The sequence below is a fragment of the Podarcis muralis genome, chromosome 16 (assembly GCF_964188315.1).
Source record: "Podarcis muralis chromosome 16, rPodMur119.hap1.1, whole genome shotgun sequence".
NCBI lineage: Eukaryota > Metazoa > Chordata > Lepidosauria > Squamata > Lacertidae > Podarcis > Podarcis muralis.
In genome coordinates, this window is record NC_135670.1 from 20196434 (window position 1) to 20215906 (window position 19473).

General features: G+C 44.7%; 1 protein-coding gene across 1 annotated transcript in view; it reads left to right on the plus strand.

Moving 5' to 3' along the window:
- Positions 1-15993, plus strand: part of MED13L (mediator complex subunit 13L) — a 165770-nt gene extending 149777 nt beyond the window's left edge. The window contains exons 25-31 of the mRNA XM_028711063.2: positions 246-388; positions 925-1083; positions 2588-2764; positions 5438-5592; positions 9454-9615; positions 10752-10864; positions 12883-15993. Of these exons, the coding sequence (XP_028566896.2) occupies positions 246-388; positions 925-1083; positions 2588-2764; positions 5438-5592; positions 9454-9615; positions 10752-10864; positions 12883-13015 (1042 nt within the window). The 3' untranslated portion in view covers positions 13016-15993. The remainder of the gene's footprint in view (positions 1-245; positions 389-924; positions 1084-2587; positions 2765-5437; positions 5593-9453; positions 9616-10751; positions 10865-12882) is intronic.
- Positions 15994-19473: the final 3480 nt, after the last annotated feature.

The window sequence follows — 19473 nt, forward strand, 5'->3', positions numbered from 1 at the left end:
GGTGGACTAGCAGCCTGGCTCTGTTTACAGACAATTCATATAGTCACCCCGATGGTGCTCAAAGTTCTTGTTTGGTTGCCCATGTGAGAAGAAATACTCTTCAATGTGAATCTATACTACTGCTTTCCAGTTCTTCACAGATGGAGCATACGTTTTAGAAATCCCATGAATTCGCAACTTAAATTAGGTTATTGCTACCCTAGGCTGAAATACAAAAATAATCTTTTGTTCTCTCATCTTCATAGATCAAGGAGGTGCAAGGTATCGGCCCGTAAAATTGGCTTGCAGAAGCTGTGGGAATGGTGTATTGGGATCGTCCAGATGACATCACTGCCCTGGAGAGTTGTGATTGGACGCCTTGGGCGACTGGGCCATGGGGAGTTGAAAGGTATGCTGAGCACGTGCTCTTTAACAGGTTGTAAAGCATAGCAACAGGTACTGACTTGGGGAACAAAGTTGCTTATGGTATTATGTTACTTGGAAGAGAACCCTTGCTGACAGCACGACAGTACAGATTAAAACCACACTAAGCCACAACAGTCTTGAGCTCAGTTTAACCCCCAGTTAAGAAGTCCGGGGGTCTTCACCTGTAGTACAGAATCATGTCTTCTGTTGGCTGAAAGGGAGGTGGGTGAGAAAGGGGGGAGGATGGGGAGAGCAGGTGAGCATGCAGAGCAAAGATTATAAGGAAGGGCATAAAGGGAGAGGAGAGAGCTCTTAAGAACTATGAAGCAGAGAATGATGCTGAGGGAACCAGTGTGTGAATGCAGAGCTGTGCAGACAGGGGTGTGTAACCGTGTTGCAGTCAAGTGGGCAAGTTTCCCCTTTAAGTACTGGGTTGAGTACTGTTGGGGCTCTTTTGAGTGTGAGAAGATCCCCTGAGAGACTCCAGTGGCATTTTCTCCCTTGCTCTCCCTTTTCCAGACTGGAGCATCCTGCTTGGAGAGTGTTCGCTGCAGACAATCAGCAAGCAGTTGAAGGAGGTGTGTCGGATGTGTGGCATCTCTTCTGCAGACTCCCCCTCAATTCTCAGTGCCTGTTTGGTTGCCATGGAGCCCCAGGGGTCATTTGTGGTGATGCCAGGTAATAAGCCACACTAGAGTCTGATGTTGTGCTTAATGTGTTTATCTTCACTTAACATCTCATCCGTTTCCACTATTTTGGGTGGGGGCTGGATTTGTTTTCAAAATGATATATCTACATTGGCATATGTTGAAGTACTGTGCCCATGTATTTAGCACTGTGAAAAGATGTAGTATGACGAAGCGGCAGGAGGAGATGACATTTCCCTCATTCCACAACCCTCAAATATAAAATACATTGATCTCCTTTTCAATCTGACTGATGAATATTGTGTTCAGATGAGAGTAAAATTTACATGTGTTGAAGCAGTGCAACTGCCCATCTTTACTGGATCCTGGGTGCTGGGTGCAACTTTTTGTCAGAGCCCAATCCACACAAATTGCTTCCCCTTGAATGACCCATGAAAGCATCACACTGATTTGGTCCACATAGATTGGACTCCACATGCATAAGCTTTGGGCAAGCATTGTAGCTAACACTTGGATGTCCATTGGACCTAGAGGAAGGAGAGGAGAACCATTAGAGCCCCATTCCCCACTGCATATAGGCTTCTAGTCATTATAATCTCCTACTCGGGTAACATCATGTAGGGGAGAGCAGGGACAAGCACATTAAGTGTTCTAAATTGTGCAGGAACCTTCCACAAGTCCCAGAGGTTCTTTGCTTCAGAGGTTCAGCCTCCAATTAATGGGGAGAGGATGTGCTTAAGAGTGTAAGAGCCTTGCTGCTCAATCACGCCAAAGGCCCATCTGTTCTCATTGTGGCCAACCAGATGCTGAAGTGGGAGTCTCACAAGCAGGACATGAGCACAATGCTGCTTGTGTCTCTAAACCACAGTTCTATGCATTCTTGCTACTTTTCAACAGTATCTCTTATAAAATAAAAGTAGCAGCCTAAAGCAATGTGGGCACCTTCCCTTTATATTTTGATTTTTAAACATTCCCTGTTCCTGGAAAGCCTTCCCCCAGGGGCATATAATTAAAACCTTTGTCTTCCTTCTTGCATGGATATACTGAGTTAGAGAAAAAGGCTGATTTGAATGCAATGGGGAAACCATGGTTTGACCGTTTGGTTCTCCGTTCACATTTCAGTTCCTTCACTAACTTCCTTGTTTGGCTGAGCCATGGTTTCCAGTTATGTTCATATCAGCAAGCTTTGCTTTGAACCTGGGTTGCAAATCCAGTTCAACCCATTGTTTCCATTTCAGGCTTGGGGAGGATAAATGTGAACTGGAGATGGCTGATTCAGATGCAACTGCAAACCCTGGTTTGCTTGTACAAAGAATCGTAGAAAGGATTAGTGTGTGAGAGGGAGGAGGAAGAACCCTACATTTTGGTCTGAGGATGAAACCATAGGCAAGCAGCTGTGTTCTGATTGGGCTATGCTGGTTTGAGTCCATTTGTTCCTGTTGCTTCTTTTGATAGTCACACACTTGCACACGCTCTTTTTGATGGTGCCTTGGCCATTCTGAGGCCTGACAAATCTACTCTGCTTCTCTTGACAGATGCTGTCACGATGGGGTCTGTGTTTGGCCGCAGCACTGCTCTTAACTTGCAGTCGTCCCAGCTGAATACGCCACAGGATGCCTCTTGTACACACATCTTGGTGTTTCCAACCTCTGCAACCATCCAAGTCGCTCCAGCAAACTATCCAAATGAGGATGGATTCAGCCCCAATAATGGTAAGTCAGCTGCTGGGCAGTGTGTAGGGAATTGCCCTATAATGTTGATTAAAACATTCTTTCTCTAACAGTCATTGGCAAGCGCTGCTGCTTTTATACCAGAAGCATGAAGACAAACAATGGGAGCTTCTTGTTCATTGAGAAAAATGGTTTCTTTTTCTGTTCAACTGACTACTTAGCAGCGTGCTCTTGTTTAGGAAGCCAAATTGGCCAATATTTGCAAGCTGCACATAGTGAAAAGAAGCCAAGTTTCTTTCTTTAATAGCTTTGGCTAATTGCAAAGACTCTGTGTGGTATGGTTTGGCATTGCTGTGGCCAGTGAGGATTTTGTAAGGGCCGGTTGTTTTCTTACCCTATAGCCATATGCGGCAAATATTTTTTGTGGGTGTATGATTTGCCCTGTTGTTCTGTGATTAGCATCAAGCTGATCAATCTGCATTCTTGCACTGCGCCTGATTCGTAGGTTTCTAGAGGGTCTGGAATCATGTGACAGGGAGGGATATTCTGGAGAGAGGCAAATAATGCAAGACCAGCAGAGATACATGGATAAACAACACAGAACCCAGAAGCTCATTTCCCAAAATGTTTCATCCTTTTGCAGAAGCTTGGCTGTTCCTATACATAATTTCTTAAAATGAAACAGGGAGAAGGAGAACAATGTATACCACCTTGAGATCCTTGGAAGATAAAGGTGTTCTATAAATGAAATAAATAAAAATGATTTGAATTATTAAGGTTATATTTGTAAAAGCTGCTTCTGAGTGGAAGAGTGGTTTTTTTTTTTTTAAATCAGTTTATATCCTGCCCTTCCTCCTCTTGAAGAAATCCACGGTGGCAAACACATAATCAGTAAAACAACTCTTCAGCAATTTTCTGTAGGAAAATAAGGAGAATGTTAATACTTTTCAACTAGAGAGAGAAGAGGCCTTAAAAATGGATGCAAGTTGCAGTATGAAGGGGGCCCTTCAGTGATTGGGGTTTTTTTTTTTAATGCAAAGGCCTGGCTTTGATCTGCTGATGGAATTTAGTGGGCCTCATGGGGGACACCTACCCTCCAGTGCCACTATCCTATTATGGCCCCCAAATTCCGCCTGAGCACAGGGCTTCCAAATATTTAACCTGCATTAACCTAGCCTTTGGGGTTTCGTGTGCTAATTGGAGCCATGTCTAAAGGCTAGCATTTTCCAAAATGGTGTTAAGATTTAATTTTCTCAACTCCTTGTTCTATGTTTAATAATTAAAGCCTCTGAAGCCATTAACCCTCTTGTTTGTGCCTTGGAGGCTGTCGAGAGCATGGCAATGGCTTTTTGGTTTGTAGCGCACACGTTTGTAGGAAGCAAGTTTTAATAAGCCAAGTTAAAAATCACTTCTGGCTGCTGTCTTTGGAAGAGGAGGAGGAGAAGGAAGAGTGAAAGATTTGTTGGGGGGGGGGGGGAGAGAAATGCTTCAGAGAAGGTGTGGATGAAGAGAGGAGCCAAAAGGCTCCTGCCCACCCCCATCTCTTGGTCTTTCTCTCTCTGCCGCAAATCAACATCATATACTTTCATTTGTAGTAAGTCAAAAGTGGTATTCTTTTTTCTTTTTGACACACACAACCAGCCAACCCAGTGCCCTTGGAAAGGGGAAAACCATTCACCAAACATTTAGATCTCCTTCACAAACGAGAGATCTGTGTTTGAAAATATTTTTGGAATCGTTACTGAGCAAGAATTTACTGCCACTTACTTCACTTTCAGCAGGGACTTCCTGGAGAGTGCATTAAGAAATGGAACAACCTGAATTTTCCTGTGTGGTGCATAAAAAGCACATGGGGCGACGTAGGGGGGGAAAAACAGACTTAGGGGTTGGAGAGGGAGGGGAAGTCACATTGCATAAGTGGAAGTTCTTGCATGAACAGGATGACTCCCTTGGATCCAACCCTTTCCCAGCCTAAAATGCCTCGCAGGTCTGTTTTTAGAATGAAGTGAGGCGTCATCATGTAACACTGTATTGAGCTCCTTTACTGTGTGATTTAAACGTAGTGAAGAAATGAATATTTCTTTAGCATATCCACGTTAGAGAAATTCTGCTGTCCTGTATTGAGAGCGACAGCAGGGGAGAGGGAGGCGGTTCTCAGCCCTGGTCCCTTAACGCGAAAGGTTGCAAGGCTTTGAGCCACTGATGAGCAGCTGCCCAATTAGCACGTGCCCTGTTGAAAACTGAGTCCTGGCTACTGTCCTGATGGAAGGGACACCTGTCCAAAGGCAAATGTTCTAAACAACAATCACAAGCAACACGTCGGCTAATAATATACTGACAATATTTTTATAACATCACACTGTTTCAAAATTCACGAACAGATGACATATAATATGTGCATGGAGTCACAAATTAATATGAATCAAATAAATGTTCCATAAACAGAAATGGTAGGAGTGGTAAGTCACTTTCAATGATCACTAAAATGGTCACTAAAATTTGCAACTCCATGCACATATTATATGTATTCTGTTTATGAATTTTGAAACGGTATAAAAATATTGATGTGTAGAGTGTCCTGTTTTGCAACACAGGGGATTTTCAAATGTTAACAGTTGCCATTTCTCTGTGCAAGTGCTGCCATTTCCCAAGTCATTCTGTATCCCACAAGGCAACATGACTAATCTCTTCTTTCACTCTTCCTTCTTCTTTGAGATGACATGTTTGTCCTTCCATTCCCGGATGACATGGATAACGACATTGGGATTCTAATGACTGGGAATCTCCACTCGTCTCCCAACTCCTCCCCGGTCCCTTCCCCTGGCTCTCCTTCTGGGATTGGAATAGGACCATCCTTCCAGCATAGCCGGGTAAGTTCCTTTCGATTTCTGCACTGTACTCGCTCAGTAGGCAGTGCTCCAAATCCATTATGGGTTTGGGCTCTTGTCTCCCCTCCCTCTCAGTTCAGTCACAAAGTGCTTACTTTAGAGCAGGGCTGGGGAACCTCCTGGGGTCTACATGCAAGGGGAGTGACCCTTACCTTTGTCCAGTAAGGCTACATTCCAGCCATGCAAAAATTTAAGGGCTTCTGCACTCAGTTCACCTGCCTGTCCCGACAGTCTATGCAGCCTCCATCCATACAAGCAAGAGACATCATTGCCACTCAAGGATACATCCCAGCCAGGCAAAAGCACTCAAGGGGGAGTATGAAGCACAGCCCGTGATGGGTGTGGCCTCAGTAGAGTCCTGAGGGCCAGATAAAGAGGCCTTGGAGGCCACATTCAGAAGTTCCCTGGGGTCCTGCTTTAGAGTAGCTAGGATTTCCCTGGGGGAGAACGCTGTGCCATGTTGCAAGAAGCAAGCATGACAATCGAATACATTTGGTTCTTTTTGCAAACCGTGCTGAGGTGCCCTTGGCTTCAAGGAATCACATTTAAGGATTCAGTTTTGGAAACGGGCTAGATTTAAGTTTCCACAGAAGGGTTTCTGCAAGAAGAGAGGCTTTCCCCCCCACCCCCACCCTCCTCCTTTCCTGCTAGCGATAAAACCACCCATCGGAACGCACACTCTCCAGGTGCTGGGATTTTTATGCAGATTTTGTTTTCTTAGCCTAGGGTGCTTGTAGTTCAGCAGTTAGTTCTCCTTAAAGTGGCTTTTAAGAAGCTGGCTCCAGCATCAAAGCTTATTTAAAATGTAAATTAATTTTGTTAATTTCAGAAAGGAAGGTTCTAACTCTGGAAAGCTTAGCGTGTAGTTGAAGTGTTTAGCAAAGTTCGTCCCACTTGCAGCCTCTGTGGCACGAGGCACTTCACGGGGGTTATTATGTATGCCTATCATCCTTTGCTTGGAACGCTCCTGCAACCTGCAGGCTGTGCATTTTTAAGGAGATGGTGGTGGCAGCGGCGGCGGCAGGACTTGTAAAGTGTTTTCTCTTCAAAAGAGAACATTTTCCTTCATCTTCGCTCTCAATAAATGAAGGATAATGGGGACAATAAAGTCAATAGAAAGGTTCTGATGCTGCTTTCCTGATTAATAGCACATCTGTGAGTTTCGCAGCTCCACTAGGGCAAACATCTGTTTTCTTCTTCTCCTCACTCAAAGTAAAATGGCTTCGTTTTTGCATCCCGGGGGTTACACATTTACTCCAGTGGCAGGTGCGGAAGTGGAGAGATCTCCAGTGGTCCCTAAAGGCAGCTACTGTGTGGATTTCCTTTGGGGCGGCAGATGCAAATTTTCCAGAATCCTGTTGTTTACTAAGTGTGGCACTGAATGATAGAAATAGGCTGCTGGCCTAGTTTTTGTATTGTATTCGTGTGCCCCCCCCCCCCCCCCGGACACTGACATTTTCAAGTTCCTGCTCTCTGGGTTAACCTAAATATATTGCAACATGCACACCTGTCCATAGGGTACTTTTTAGGTTCTTAAAAGCAGAGATGCCTCTGTTAACTATCAGGACTCTTCCCAACCCACACCCTTCACATCCTCCTTGGGTATTTTTGTCTGGCTTGAACTTTGATAATGCCTCTTGCTTCCCTGGATAGAGGATAGAAAGGGATGCCCAAGTGCTTGTAAAACTAGCCTATGGTACAAAGGTCAAATTGCATCCATTGCTCCACTCACTTTCCCCTCTGCCCTGACTAGCTCTGGCATGCAGCCCCTGGAAAGTCCCCCAGAAGAGAAGGTGGCCCTCTGTATGAAAGAGGGTCCTCACTCCTGCTTGAAAGTGTAGCCTTGCTATCCGTTCTGTACCTCATCCTCACCACCTCTGAACCCTTGCATTCCTTCCCATTCTGCACCCAACCTGCAGTCTTCAAGCAAACAGGTTGTTCAGTAATTTCTACCAAGTCGTAGCCATTTTTGGAGATTGTTCGCAGCATGGCGTGACAATCCTGCACAGCCTCAGATTTCTCCCATAATGAGATGAGCGATCAGGGAGTTTGGTAACCCAGCGAGGCCCCTTGTAGGCGAATGCCTTTTGGAGCAACTAGCTTAACCATTAACACGAGCCTGGTAATTGAGGTGTAATTTTTGCTCGTACAAAAGCAGCAGCGTGTGATCATTTCCCCCCCAGGTCAAGGGAGGGCACGCTTTCGTCCATGGACCTTGTAATTAATTGCTGCGGTTTGCAAGCGAGTGCTGCTTCCATGTCCTACTGTTGAATTTTCAGCCAGGGGAACTCTGAGGCATTCTGGGTGGACAAACTGGTCACTTTGAGGGCCAGCTTGATGAATAAAGGAATTTCAACTTTAGCAGGGACCTGTTAAGTGGGTCCTTTTGAGGATGTTGTGGTGGTCAAGCTGTCTCTCAAATCACCTGCAGTTACTGTAAAAATGTACCACAACTTTATTGTTTTCTGGAGGAGGGATGGGGTGCATATTTGTATTTTATAACTGAAAACATTATAAAACATTACAAATTTAAAATCTTGAATAGTTCCACAGAGTTTGGAGCCCAACCTGTTATATGTCTGCAAATGTACATTTAAAAACCATATAGCAGGCACGTCCAATTTCCAAGAGACTGCGATCTACTCCCACTATATATTAAAAAAACAACACAGGCAATGATCTATCCATTGGATTGACCACAGTTGTTGAGCTTTTGGGGGGGGGGGGAAGCTTCATCAAAGTTGTTGACATCCCTGCCATTTAGCACCTAGCACAGCACCTTACAATTGCTACAACTGGCAGAAAAATCATCAAGTGTTCTGCCAAGACCCTCAGCAATTTCAGGTGGTCTCTGGGAAAGAAAGTTTGAGAATGACTGCACTATACCATTGAAATGTAAGCTGAGACAATCATGCATCACACCACAGTTTGATCTAAGTGCCTTTAATTACCAGAATCAATGCAGAAATTCTGCCATCAATACGCTGTGTGATATGCAATGCATATAGCAGCATATTCCACATGATACTGGAAGTAACCCATATGAGCAGTGTGACTTGTAGACCAGTTTTGCATTGAACGTTGATTGATTTGATGGAAGTTGTTAGCTCCTGCATCCCTCCAATTTTCAACCCAACTGATCAACACAAATGTTGATCGGAAATTGTCATGCTCAGAGAGCAAAGAGAAGCCCGGTGGAATACAAATGTATGTTGAAACAAGACATAACATTTGCGTGGTATTCTAGGGTTTGGCAAATTGCCTTCCTTGAAAAGATCTCATAAACTAAAAGTATCTGAATAGGCAGAACTCAAATTACTGTTACTTGGCTGTACGGCATGATTTTGTTTCTTATACAAATATTGGGGCATGTGGTCTCTCTCTCTCTCTCTCTCTCTCTCTCTCTCTCTCTCTCACACACACACACACACACACACACAATCTTTATTCTCAATAGTGATGGAACTCACAGGTGGAAAATAATTTTATTTATACATATCCTTGTTATTTATTAGTCAATACTTTATTATTATTGGACCTGCACTGCATCTTTGTACTTTTGTCCTTCCAGCCTACGCCACCTTATCATTTACATTTTTGATTCTTTGTTTTCTCTCTGTTTCTTATGCTTGCCCTTCTTAACAGGATCAGTAAAATATTAAATGAGACAAGGTACAACATTTGCATGATTTGAGGGGAGGACAAGACTGGCAGTCAAATTTGCCACCTCCCTTTAATAAGCCTCCTGTACCAACTGAAGCTGAGTACCCCATTGTCTTCTCCATACGTCATTCATGCCTAATTTTGCATTTCCTCCCCCTATCCCACTTCTCGTTTCTCCAGAGCCAAGGAGAACGTCTCCTCTCCCGGGAGGCACCCGAAGAACTGAAGCAGCAGCCTCTTGCTCTGGGGTACTTCGTCTCTACTGCCAAAGCTGAGAACCTCCCTCAGTGGTTCTGGTCATCCTGTCCACAGGCCCAGAATCAGTGTCCCCTCTTTTTGAAGGTTTGTTGGACATTTTTTTTGAAAGGAATGCCATTGCTTCTGGTGGCATTTGTAACCTGAGTAGAGCTCTTTTACTCTTGGTCATAGATAAGTTCTTAGACCCACCTTTGTAAGTGCCTTGTATGTGCCCTTTGCTGTAGAGAAATGCACTCAGGGGAATGTTGTGTTGCCGTGTTTGGCATGACCACATCCATCTTACCTCAGCCAGCACTTCTTGCTCTTTTGTAAGAATGTACCTGAAGCAGACAGAAGAAGGGCAGGGAATTGTAACTGGGTTGTATGCTCCGCTTCAGATCCCTGACTCAATCCCTAGCATCCCCGCTTACTGGCACTGAGAGGGGAGCCTCGTTCTGAGACTTAGTCCACGTTTCATGGCTAAGCATGGATTCAAATGCCTGTCTCCCTAGTCCAAGCCCTCTAGGATGGCCAGAAACCTCATTTTAATGTTCACAGGCCTTCTTCCCATCTCTCCTACCCCAATGCCCACAATGCCCACCCCAGACCAGATTCATGAATGCTGTTCATAATTCAGCTTGGTGGTATTGTTAAAACTGGGACCAAAGCTCTCAAGGGTTCCTCTAGCCTTCCTGTGAGGCGCTTGGCCAGGGTGGGGTGGGAGGATACTTACCTAGATCAGCTGCAAACTAAGCACCTCACTGAAATGCATATGGGCTTGCCGAACATGGTGATAGCAGCAGTTCCTGCTTTTGTCAGCAAAAACAGATTCTGATGTGATGTGGTTGGGCAGCGAGGGCCAAAATTGCTTTCGTTAGTGGTTCCTCAGGCACCTTCCTTGCATTCACCCCCCTTTCATATTTGCAGAATTTCCATAGCTCCACCCTCCCCATAAGCAGCAAGAACCAGTCTTGATCTCTGACTGAAGGAACTCTTTGGCCAGCTTTCCCCCCCACCAAGTTGAAGGAAATGTCTTTGGCCAGTATTTATCATGGGCATCTTTTGGGCAGGTTTTGAGAAGGTTGTGGTTCAAGGGGATGGAGGAGAGAGCAGAACCCCGCTAGCCCAAGCCCTTTGGTCACCTTAGAGTAGCTGCTCCCTCGTCGTCAGGTGGTGGTTATGAACCTGGAAGGAAACTGCAGCAGCCCTGTGTGGTGACACCTGTCTTTCCTCCAAAACAGGCATCGTTGCACCACCACATCTCTGTTGCTCATACGGATGAACTCCTCCCTGCACGGAACTCCCAGAGGGTTCCCCACCCCTTGGACTCTAAAACCACGTCTGATGTTCTGAGGTAACTGAGTTTTGTGTCCGTCCCACCCACCCCCGCCTTTTCAAGCCCCGGAAATAAGTGCTGGCCTTTGACCAGCCCTTTGATCTTTGCTCATTTGCTTTGAAAGATGTCTTTTGGCTCGTTCTGCAGACGTTTATGGGAGGGGCATGTGCAAACAGCCCTCCTTTCCGTTGGCCTATCGTTGCAGGACAATGGTGGCTGGTGCCCAACGGGACTAGTGGGATGGAAAGCAGGGAGAGCAACAGTGGGCAGATCCAATGAAAAGCAGAGCAGATTCTGCCCCATCCTCATCCCTGCTGCATCCTACAAGGGCCTCGCTAAGGCGCTGCAACCTGTCAGGCCCACCTCTAGACTGGCTGTAAGGAAGTAGGCAGATAGTTGGAGAGCTAGCAAAGGGCAGATTGAGGTTTGCGGGGAAACACCCCATTCGCCAGCCAGCCTCCACTGTTGCAGGAATTTCCAGCCTAGCTGCCAGGAAGGTTGAGCCAGAGAGCAGTGAGGAATCATCACCAGCATTTGACAACATCCTAGATAGGAAAAGCTTGAAATTTTGAAGATCTTGGAGCAGGCATAGGCAAACTCGGCCCTCCAGATGTTTTGGGATTACAACTCCCATCATCCCTAGCTAACAGGACCAGTGGTCTGGGATGATGGGAGTTGTAGTCCCAAAACATCTGGAGGGCCATGTTTGCCTATGCCTGTCTTAGAGATAAGATCATTTATTTATTAAAGCTAGTGTCTATTGTATTTTTGGGTGGCCAAGGGAAGGTACTCACAATCTCCTCTTAGAGTCTTGCCATATTTAGTTGTGTCTTGGAGAAAGAAGCTACATTTCACCCTGCCCTTTAGGCAGGGCTATGCTTCTCAATATTCCGTCTTTCAAAAGTAGAACAGCAAGCTGATCTCAAAATATTGAGCAGTAGGAAAGGGAAACCTCCTTCCTTACAGACCTTTCCCAGGTGTCAAGATCAGCAGGCAGGGTGCCCTTGGTAGTCCCACCTCCCTCCGACGTCTGGGGAGGGTGCCTCGGGATAAAGCATTCTTTGTGGGAGCTCCTAGGCTGCAGAATTCCCTCTCCACAGTGGTGTGCTTGGCACCTTTGCAACACAGCTCTTGTCAAATGTAGAAGACATACTTACCCTCCTGTGATGTATACTTTTTTCAGTTCAATTCTCAAACCTTTATTGGCATTTATACAAGATTCCAATAAGGTTCAGTGCAATAAAATCACTCAGCAAAATCTGCATCTAACACTTAAGTTAATGTTGTATAACATTCATAAATCCTCATTGCATGTTGCAGAAACCTGGCTACTATCTCCATCTTACCAAATAATAATAATAATAATAGTAGTAGTAGTAGTAGTAGTAATAGTATTTATACCCCGTCCATCTGACTGTGTTGCCCCAGCCACTTTGGGGGGCATATATAAAAACATAAGAAAACATTACACATTAAAAAGCTTCCCTGTACAGGGCTGCCTTCAGATGTCTTCTAAAAGTCAGACCGTTGTTCATTTCCTTGACATTTGATGGGAGGGTGTTCCACAGGGTGGGTGCCACTACCAACAAGGCCCTCTGCCTGCTGCACCTTATTTCTGTGTATTAAAGAGTTTTTAATACTGTGTTTTGATTGTCATAACCTGCCCTGGGACCTGCTGGTGAAGGGCCGGTAATTGATATATCAGTAAATAATAATAATAATAATAATAATAATAATAATAATAATAATAATATAATACCCCACCCACCTGGCTGGGTTTCCCCAGACACTCTGGGCAGCTCCCAACAGAATATTAGAAACACAATAAAACATCAAACACTTAAAATTTCCCTAAACTATCTAAAAGCCCGATAGTTCTTTATTTCCTTGACCCCTGATGGGAGGGTGTTCCACAGGAAGGGCGCCACTACCGAGCAGGCCCTAAAGTAGAAGCCTTGGGAAGTGCAGGTTGTGGGACAGAAGGAGCCCCTTGTCCTGACCACCATCCCCTTTCTTTCCCTTCTCCTCTCCTGCAGGTTTGTGCTGGAGCAGTACAATGCACTGTCGTGGCTCACTTGCAACCCCGCAACTCAGGACCGCAGCTCCTGCCTTCCTGTCCACTTTGTGGTGCTCACACAGCTATACAATGCCATCATGAACATCCTCTAATCACCCGGAAGCGCCTGGATGACCTTCCCCTTCAACCTGAGAAAGACGGGCCGTGGCTCGCGAGGGTCTGAGGAGCCCTTCTCCTCGTCGGGCCCCAGCCTCTGGGGTCCAAGCAGCGCCTTGTATCTTCCAGGAATAATAACAGGAGGCTTCTCCAGTGTTTGTGGAGTGTGCCTGGTGGGCCACATCAGGACTTCTGCCAAGCATACCAGACAGTGAGATGTACCGCAACCTCAAGGGCAGTGTTAACGCAGTGGCGGGACGTTAATGGAACAACGGACCACAGAAGACAGTGTCCTTCCCTTTTGTTATTTCTTTTTTGTTATTTTCTGTTTTGTTGCGCACGGATCTCTTTGCCTAAGAGACAAGTGCTCTCCTTTCCGAGCGAAATGTTGTCGTGACCAGTTTGGGTGGCCCAAAACTCTTTTAACATTGTTCCTTGAAAAACCGCCAGATGAACGTGGCTGCAATGAAGAACCAGTTCTTGTAGTCTTTTCAAAAGAAAAATAGTGGGATTTCTGTCTACCTGCAATTCCTGTCTGAGTGGATTGGGTTGAATGCATGCATTTGTTACCTGTCCATGTAGATGCGAACGGTCTTGGAGATGCTCTCTTCGAGTTTTGTTTGTTTTTTAATTTATTAATGGGGGCTGTTAAATTATAGAGGACCAGGTACAGTAGTTGATCCAGCTATGCTCTGCCAAGAAGTATTTATCGACATACCTCACATTCTTCTGACTGAGAAATGGGGTAAAAACCATGGAGGAAATCCAAAAATAACCAAGTTAGGAAGAGCATTCGAGGAAGAACTTTAGGAGTCACTATTTTTATTATTATTATTATTACTATCTTTGGTGGACTTTTTTTGATTAAGGAACTCTAGCGAGGTTTAAATAAAGTCACATGAACAATAACGCAAAATGCAGGACAACAGACCAGTGGGAGGCAATAAAACACTTTAGCGTCGAGGCAAATTGAAGGGAGAAATACTAATTAAGAGAGGAGTCTGATGGATGTGGAAATTAATCCCGAAGCTCAAGTCACCTATAAACTGGGAGAGACTCATCTGTCATATATTCGTGTGTGTTATGTATGTATGTGTGATATATATGTGCATACACACACACACACACACACACACACACACACACACACACATACTTAGATTGTTTACACTCTTATCAGTTTCAAATCTGGTGTATTTGTCTATAGGAAGAAAAATATTATTTCAAAGAAATAATTTTTAAAAGTTGTATCATTAAATTAGTACTTGAAAATGAAAGACCACTGAGGTGGAAAAAAAATGAATCGGTTTAGTTAAAATGTTTGCCATTTTTTAAAAAAAGTTTAAAGCAAATCATATTATTTTTATGACTCCTTAATTCTAGGATTTGAGAAGTCTATGCTGTTAAAAGATCCCATTTCTAATGTTTCTCTTTGCACTGTGGGCAGGCCTGGGCTGCTTTAAAGAAGAGGAATCAAGTATTGTGGGGACGTGGTCAAGGTTGCTGACCATTGTCCTTGGAGAGAATACCATTTTTGAAGTTCTTCCAAAAGTCCGTCTTGTTCTGGTTAAAAAAAAAAAAAAGGAGAAGAAGAAAATAATAATAATAATAATTAATTAAAATTTCTATGACTTTAAAGAATATTTTTCTTGAAATGATGGTGTAAGGTTTAAAAACAAAATTTATTATTAATAATAATAATAATAATAATCCCATGCGTGATGGGTGAAGGGATCGGTCAGAGGAAGACCCTGTAAATGGATCGCTTTTATTCTCTGCTCTAGGGGCAGGGCAGGGCAGGGGGGACCTTTGCAATGTACAGGAGGGGGAAAAATCAGATATATCAAAACCATTTGTATCTAATGTATACAGTGTAAAATTGATTTTAAAAAAATATTGCATTACTATTTTTTCTTAATCAGAAAGGAAAATTCTCAAGGCCTTTTGAAGAGCATTAAAAGATGAAGATTGTAAACTTGTATACAAAAAAAAAAACCTTGGTGAGGAAAACTATGTAAAGTTATCTTTTACCATTTTTGGGATTCTTTGTTCCCAAAATTCACCTGAACTTTGAATTAGAGATGGATTTACTTTTACCTTTTTTCTTTTTAATGGGCTGTTTTTACCAAGGGGGTTCTTTCCTTCCCCAGAGATCCAGTTCTAATGCAAAAATTAAAATGCCTCCCCCCCACTACCCCACAAATAAGGGGATGGAGGGGGTAGCGAGAAGTAGTTTTCATCTGGTGGTGTTTTTATTTAATTTTTTTAAGTTAATAGAAGCTGGTAACATATTTATACATTTTTGTGCAAAATAAATGAATGGCAATAGATTTTAAAAAGAAAAAAATCTTATGTACTTCAGTGTGAAAATCTGTATAATATTTCCCTTTAAAATATGCATTATTTTACTTGTGAGTTTTTTACTGAATTAATCTGAAATGTACAAGCCCTGGATTTCCTACAGAGTGAAGAAGTTATTTTATTTTTTTTAATTTCTAATTTTGGAAATCATGCAGAAATTGGAATTATAACAGTTTGAGCGCAGTGGGGTGGGGGTGGGTGGGTGGAGGCAGGCAAGGGGTGTGCAGGGAGTGTCCAGCATGCTTGTATGTATATTTCAGAACCTTTTTTAAGTGTAAAAGCTGTACATTTCTTGGGGCGGGGAGGGGAGGGGAGTTCTGAGCTTTTTTTCCCCCTTGAGCATTTTTGCAGTGAGCCTCTTTTATATATAGCCAACAATTTGAAACAAAAACAAAACAAAACGAGAAAAAAAAAAGAACTACGTGAAGTTCATTTTAAATCTTACAGTATATCGCTGGTACAATACACTAAAAAAAAAAAAAGACTTTGATAAAAAGAAGAAACAATAATAATAAAGACCTCCATTTTAAATGTCATTCATATATACCTTGTGGATGAGAGCTATATACTTTTACACACTTTTTTAGATGAATAAATTATTGAATTACTGAAACTCGTGTGGGTTTTGCCGCTCTATTTACGTGCTGGTGATTCAAGCTGCTCGTCGGCCTATCTTGAGTTAACTGTGCTCTTTTTTTTGGGGGGGGGGAGGGCAAGGCGATAGGATAGCTCAGATTGTAGAGCACAAGACTCAGGGCTGTGGGTTTGAGCCCCACGTTGGGCAAAAGATCCCTGCATTGCAGCGGGTTTGATTAGATGCATAGCTGTCAACTTACAGATTTGAAAATAAGGGACCAGCAGCCTCGAAAATAAGGGCTCAGCAGCCAAAATAAGGGATTTTAGTCAACCAGCAGCCAAACAAAGCCTCAAGTGGTGGTTCCTATAGCGCAGCAACCTGGCAAAGGGGATGCAGCAAGGAAAACCACCATCACCTCTCCGCTGGGAAGTGCTGAGCAAAGGCGAGTCCCCAGGCAACGCGGCCGATTTGATCAGCACAAGGCATACAAGCTCCACCCCCCAGTTGTTCTTAGACTCCTTATTGGGTGAGCAACGCAGCCAAGCAACACAGTTGGAGCCTCCCTCCTCCCTGGCCGGCAGGGAGGGAGGGAGAGGAGCTGCTTCCTTTGAAACCCAGGAAATTTAAGGGACATCATCAATAAGGGACAGCAGCGGGACATGGCGCTGGGATAAGGGACTGTCCTGCCAAATAAGGGACGCTTGACAGCTATGATTAGATGACGCTCATGGTCTCTTCCAACACTACAATTCTATGATTCCACAGTCGTGAAACATTGCCTTGTTCTAGCATATCATAGTAGACCAGGGCTGCATTCACACGGCAGTTTATTCCATTTCCCCCACGTTTCCTTAAGCGATAATTTCCACTTTATTTGAGCTGTCACACCATGTAAAAGCTGCTCCCAGAAAACTAACGCAGCACAGTGCATCTTAAAGCACTCATTTCTGTGTTACTTGATTGGGGGGGGGGGGGTTTGCAATCTCCATAACCCAGAAAATCACGGGAGGAAAGTAACGAACTTTGGGGCGATAATCCTGGTATACAGTTATTTCCTGCCATTTTAAAGGAAGCAGGCATGTGCTGAAAGGTTGGGGGATAATGTTCATAGTTGTGCCACGCCACGCCCACTAGTCGGAATGAAATTCAGAAACACTAGTATTATAATTGGGAAAAATTTCAACTTACCTGGACTGCATAAATGTTCTGACTCCTCCCGAATCCTTTTAGTGCAGCACAACTGTGCTTTGCAGGGGCTGATGGGGCATTGTAGTCCAAAACCTCACAAGGGTGCCAAGTTGCCAAAGCCTGCTTTCAGGTCCAGGATAAAGCCTCTACAACCTCTTGTTTGCAGGAGATTTTCCTGATACAGTCGTACCTTGGAAGTCGAACGAAATCCGTTCTGGAAGTCCGTTCGACTTCCAAAATGTTCGGAAACCTAAGCACGGCTTCTGATTGGCTGCGGGAAGCTTCTGCAGCCAATCGGAAGCCCCATCAGATGTTTGGCTTCCAAAAACAGTTTGCAAACCGGAACAGTCACTTCTGGGTTTGTGGCATTCGGGAGCCAAAACGTTTGAGAACTAAGCTGTTCAAAAACCAAGGTGCGACTGTACTTCCAGTTGTCTTTCCCCACCCTTTTCACAAGGATAATTTGCTTGAGTGGGGGAACAGCCACTGGCATGGAGGGCTGTGTTGCATGCTCTCTTAATACTTGGCTTTCCTAAAGTTTCTCGAGAAAAACCTCCAAAAGGATTGCTTAACCCTTCTCCTCTAAAAAGAAAAGAAAGATACAGTGGTACCTCAGGTTACATACGCTTCAGGTTACACACTCGGCTAACCCAGAAATAGTGCTTCAGGTTAAGAACTTTGCTTCAGGATGAGAACAGAAATCGTGCTCCGGCGGCACGGCAGCAGCAGGAGGCCCCATTACCTAAAGTGGTGCTTCAGGTAAAGAACAGTTTCAGGTTAAGTATGGACCTCTGGAACGAATTAAGTACTTAACCCGAGGTACCACTGTACTGCCCTAGAGAACTTGGGGGGGGGGGGGATGAACCAATTGCTTGCCAAGGGTTTATCCCTCCCATCAACTAGAATGGCCCAGGGATACTTTCCCTCAACTCTCTGACTTTACTGCGCAATGCAGTCTCTACAGCTATTTGGATGGGATAGGAGCTATCACTCCCCAAGTTTTCCAGAGCCTTCATCTGAGATTTATAATGCAGGATGGTGCCCTGAAAAGAATAATTCCAATTCTGTGAATTTTACTGGGAAGAGAAAAGCAAAAAAAATTAGTTTCTCAGCATTCCATCCTATCTATAACTTTCCTTATTATAATAACATGCTCCAGAGGGCACACATATTAGGTCTCAAGGCAGCTGCTTCCCAAGTCGAGGGGCTGTGACCCCTGCTCATGGCAACCCCTGTTGCTTGCCAACCTTGCCCACCCCCTACCCCTGTCAGACCCTCCATCCTCTCCCTCCGGTCCTCAACCAAACCCACCTGGCCCTCGCAGTTCCTGCAGGTCCCCCATCCCCAACCCTGTTTCGGCAAATTCGTGGAGGAGGAGGCTTTAAAGGGCTTTAAAGGTCATCACCAACACTTTGAATTGTGCTCAGAAACGTACTGGGAGCCAATGCAGATCTCTCAGAACTGGTGTTATGTGGTCCCGGCAGCCACCAGTCTAGCTGCCGCATTCTGGATTAATTGCAGTTTCCGGGTCACCTTCAAAGGTAGCCCCACGTAGAGTGCATTGCAGTAGTCCAAGCGGGAGATAACTAGAGCATGCACCACTCTGGCAAGACAGTCCGCAGGCAGGTAGGGTCTTAGCCTGCGTACCAGGTGGAGCTGGTAGACAGCTGCCTTGGACACAGAATTAACCTGTGCCTCCATAGACAGCTGTGAGTCCAAAATGACTCCCAGGCTGCGCACCTGGTCCTTCAGGGACACAGTTACCCCATTCAGGACAAGAGGCAGCAATGCTTCTGAGTGCCAGTTTCTGGAAGCCACAGAAGGGGAGAAAGCTCTTGTGCTGGGGTCCTGCTTGAAGGTTTGCAACCGGCATCTGGTTGGTCATTGTGAGAACAGGATGCTGGACCAGGTGGGCCACTGGCCTCATCCAGCAGGCTCTTTTTAATGTTCTTAAGCAGGCACTGAGCTGCATCCATTATCCTCTGTCCGTCCGTTAGCGCAAGGATGAGTTCTCAAAGCATTGCACAGCTTTGAGGAATCCAGCGCAACATTTGCAACAGTTACCAGCAACCATTTCCCGCTGGTTCAAAGCACGTTTCATCAGCGGAACAAGTTTACTGCCAAGTGACTTTAACACAGAGCAATCTTTTACGTCTCTGCAGGCATTAGAAGAGCTGGATCAGAGCCAGGGTGTGCATCATAGGAAGAGCTCCAACGTGTGAGCTGCGGGTGTGTCCTGCTTTTCATTATCACACAGTTCAAAGCAGGGCACGGGCGAGTCTGAAATCACATGACGGCAAGATGCAAGCAGGCCCAGAAAAATAATAA